We start from the raw sequence: 2761 nt of genomic DNA on the forward strand, positions 1-2761 counted from the left end.
GCGAACAAGCGTCTGGCTGTCCAGGGGATGGAAACCCGCCTGGGACCTGCAGTCACGCCAGGGGACAGTCCCTGCACAGCACCCCAGCCCCTGGTGCCGTGACCCACAGGGGACTCCAAGCAGCACACACAGGTCTCCACATGGGTCCCATCTAGGGTGTCCCAGTGCCAAGACATCGTAGACTGTGGCTCTCCCATGACCACATGCAGAAGACCTTTGCGTCTGAGGGATCTTCTAGCTCAGACCCCAGAACAGCTGTCCTCAGCCCAAAATCTCCCTCCTGCCCCAGGCAGAGGCTGAGCCACCCCACCCAGCACCCCCCACCAGAGACCCATCCATCTGCACCACAAATGTGCAGATCCCAGCTCACCATCCTCCTGTCTTCCCACCCCCTCCAGCCCCCAGGACAGGAAAGCACAGCAGGACAACCCAGCGGCCCAGGAGCCCAGCTGCCTCCGGCTCACCTCGGAGGGAGCTGGGTCCCTCAAGTGCCCCAGCCGCACATGGCACTTACTGTTGCCGCATCATGGGGATATTGACACAGTTGGCAGCAGCCACGGCCGCGAAGGGGACCCAGCGGGCCAGCAAGGGGGGGGCTCTCTGTGGGACACAGGCTGGTGTCAGTATGGGAGGGCAGGATGCGGCCAGCTGCCCCACCTGGCCCCGACCCGGCGTACCTTGGTGTAGAGGTTGAGTCCCACTGCAGTGGCCAGGGCTGTACTGGTGGCCGTGATGTAAGCCACCCCAATTTGCCTGGACAGTTATTTGCAAAGAAGGGAGAGAAAAGAAGCACTAACTCATTGACTCGGTTCCTTTGGTGCCCAAGATGGGACATGAGGTGTCTTTATGAGGCATCAGTGGGGTCCTGACATGGAGGGTCCCTGTCCCACATGGGGGCACACTCACCTCAGCGAGATGGGGGAGGCAGCGTTGCGGTTGGTGTAGTTGACGATGGCGTTGAAGGACTGGTTCACCCACTGCCAGAAAACCACAGCAGGCACCGTCCTGCAGAGAGAAGGGATGGGAGAGCACCCAAGGGCCATCAGGGATGCCCAGCCAGTACCCATGGCCAGGCTTGGTGGGGGGACAGCCAAGATACCCTCGATACCCTCGTCCTGGTGTCTCCAGAGGGAAACTGAGGCACTGCGGCAAAGCCACGAGCCAGTGGCAGAGCTGGGAAATGACCCCAGGAGTCCTGGCTGCTGCAGGGCTTTTGGGGAGCACAGGAGGGGGCACCACCCCATGGGTGGGAGAACCAGCTCACAGCAGGGCGGCAGCCATCCTGCTCGGCTGAGATAAGACTTCATCAACAGGAGCAGCAAGAAGGGGGCACACGGGGACAGAGATGGCTCTGGGGGTGACTAGGACACCTTGCCTCCTACCAGTGCCTCAGGGACACTGAGGTGGGGCCAGAGGGGACATGGGGAGATGTGGGTCTGAGCAAGCTTTGAGATGCAGGAGGGTGGAGATGGGCTGGGAAGAGGGTGACTCATCAGCACTGGGAGATCCCCCATCCAGGCTGGATGTCACCAGCAACCAGAAAACCAGTCCCGCAAATGGGGATGGGATGGGGAATCCACTGGGAGAGGCAGTGTCTGTCCCACACATGCTCTGCACTGGGGACAGGATTGCTCATCCACCCAGCAGCCATTTCAGAAGAAACGCAGGGGGCTGTCGGTGTGGGCTGGAGATGCTGGAGCAGCCTGGCCTGGGGGCACATTAGGGCCTCGCTTTCAGGGGCTGTTATGGTCCACAGAGCAAGAGCAGTGTCCATGCAGGACTTGGTCATGTTAATCATTACAGAGGGTCTGGGAAGAGCTGAGCTAAGCTGAGAGCTCAGGACAAAGCAAGACCGTCCCCATCCAAACCAGGGGCCAGGAAGATCTGCGATGCTTTTACCACCGGCTGGGCACTGGGGACATGGGGCTTGGCCACAGGGCAGAGGCAGGCACAGCAGCCACGGGCATGCCTCGGGCAGCAGACAGCCCGGGAGGAGGCAGATTGGCTGTGCCTCGGCCCTCAGGGACCCCTCCAGAGGCTGGGGGATGTCAGGGCTGCGTCCCTAGCCTGGCATCCTAGGGGCTCACCGGTAGAACTGGAGCATGCAGCCGGTGAGGGCCATGCCCCCCGGCACCTGGAAGGACATCCTCCCGATGAGGTTCATCTTCTCGCCGCTGTCGGGGTGGAAGGCCGAGTCATACAGCTTCTTGGCATAGAGTAGCTGCTCCTGGCTGCTTCCCGGTGGCACCAGCCCAGCCCTGCAAGCCCAGAGCCCGTCAGAGGGTGCTGCACAGCCCTGCAGCCCTTCCGGCACCTGGCACTGCCAGGGCGCGGAGCCCCGGATGCCAAACATGAAAGGCAGAGGAAACATCTCAACGTCAGGAAAACTTGTCCCAGCTTGAGGCTCCGGGAGAAGCCCGGGAAACTCCCCCAAAAACCGCCTCCAACAGATGTTACGTCCCAGCGCGCCCACTGGGGAACAACTGCCTCCATCCCCACCGTGGCCCCGCAGGGTGGTCAGGTATGGCCGTGGGCACGGGGGTGGCACCTGCCCTGGCTGCACCCCTGCCTCTTACCTGCAGCCTTCCACGAGGGCCTTGGCCCGGTCCAGCTCCTCCTCTGGCACCAGCACTGTCCGTGGGTCGGTGATGTTGAGGAAATGCTTCAGGCGCCCCACGAAGGTGCTCTGGTCCCAGCGCGGGGCATCGATGTTAAAGCCAAGGGGGACGGTGGCCATTTCGTCGTGGGTCTGGGCAGGGGG

At 62.3% G+C, this 2761-nt stretch overlaps 1 protein-coding gene across 1 annotated transcript in view; it reads right to left on the reverse strand.

Moving 5' to 3' along the window:
* SFXN2 (sideroflexin 2) overlaps positions 1-2737 on the reverse strand; it is a 4871-nt gene extending 2134 nt beyond the window's left edge. The window contains 5 exon segments of the mRNA XM_010285511.1: positions 390-600; positions 678-753; positions 907-1005; positions 2088-2258; positions 2577-2737. Of these exon segments, the coding sequence (XP_010283813.1) occupies positions 390-600; positions 678-753; positions 907-1005; positions 2088-2258; positions 2577-2737 (718 nt within the window).
* Between the last annotated feature and the right edge of the window lie 24 nt (positions 2738-2761).

This window comes from Phaethon lepturus, unplaced genomic scaffold (genome assembly GCF_000687285.1).
Source record: "Phaethon lepturus isolate BGI_N335 unplaced genomic scaffold, ASM68728v1 scaffold24014, whole genome shotgun sequence".
In the NCBI taxonomy this organism is placed as follows: Eukaryota; Metazoa; Chordata; class Aves; order Phaethontiformes; family Phaethontidae; genus Phaethon; species Phaethon lepturus.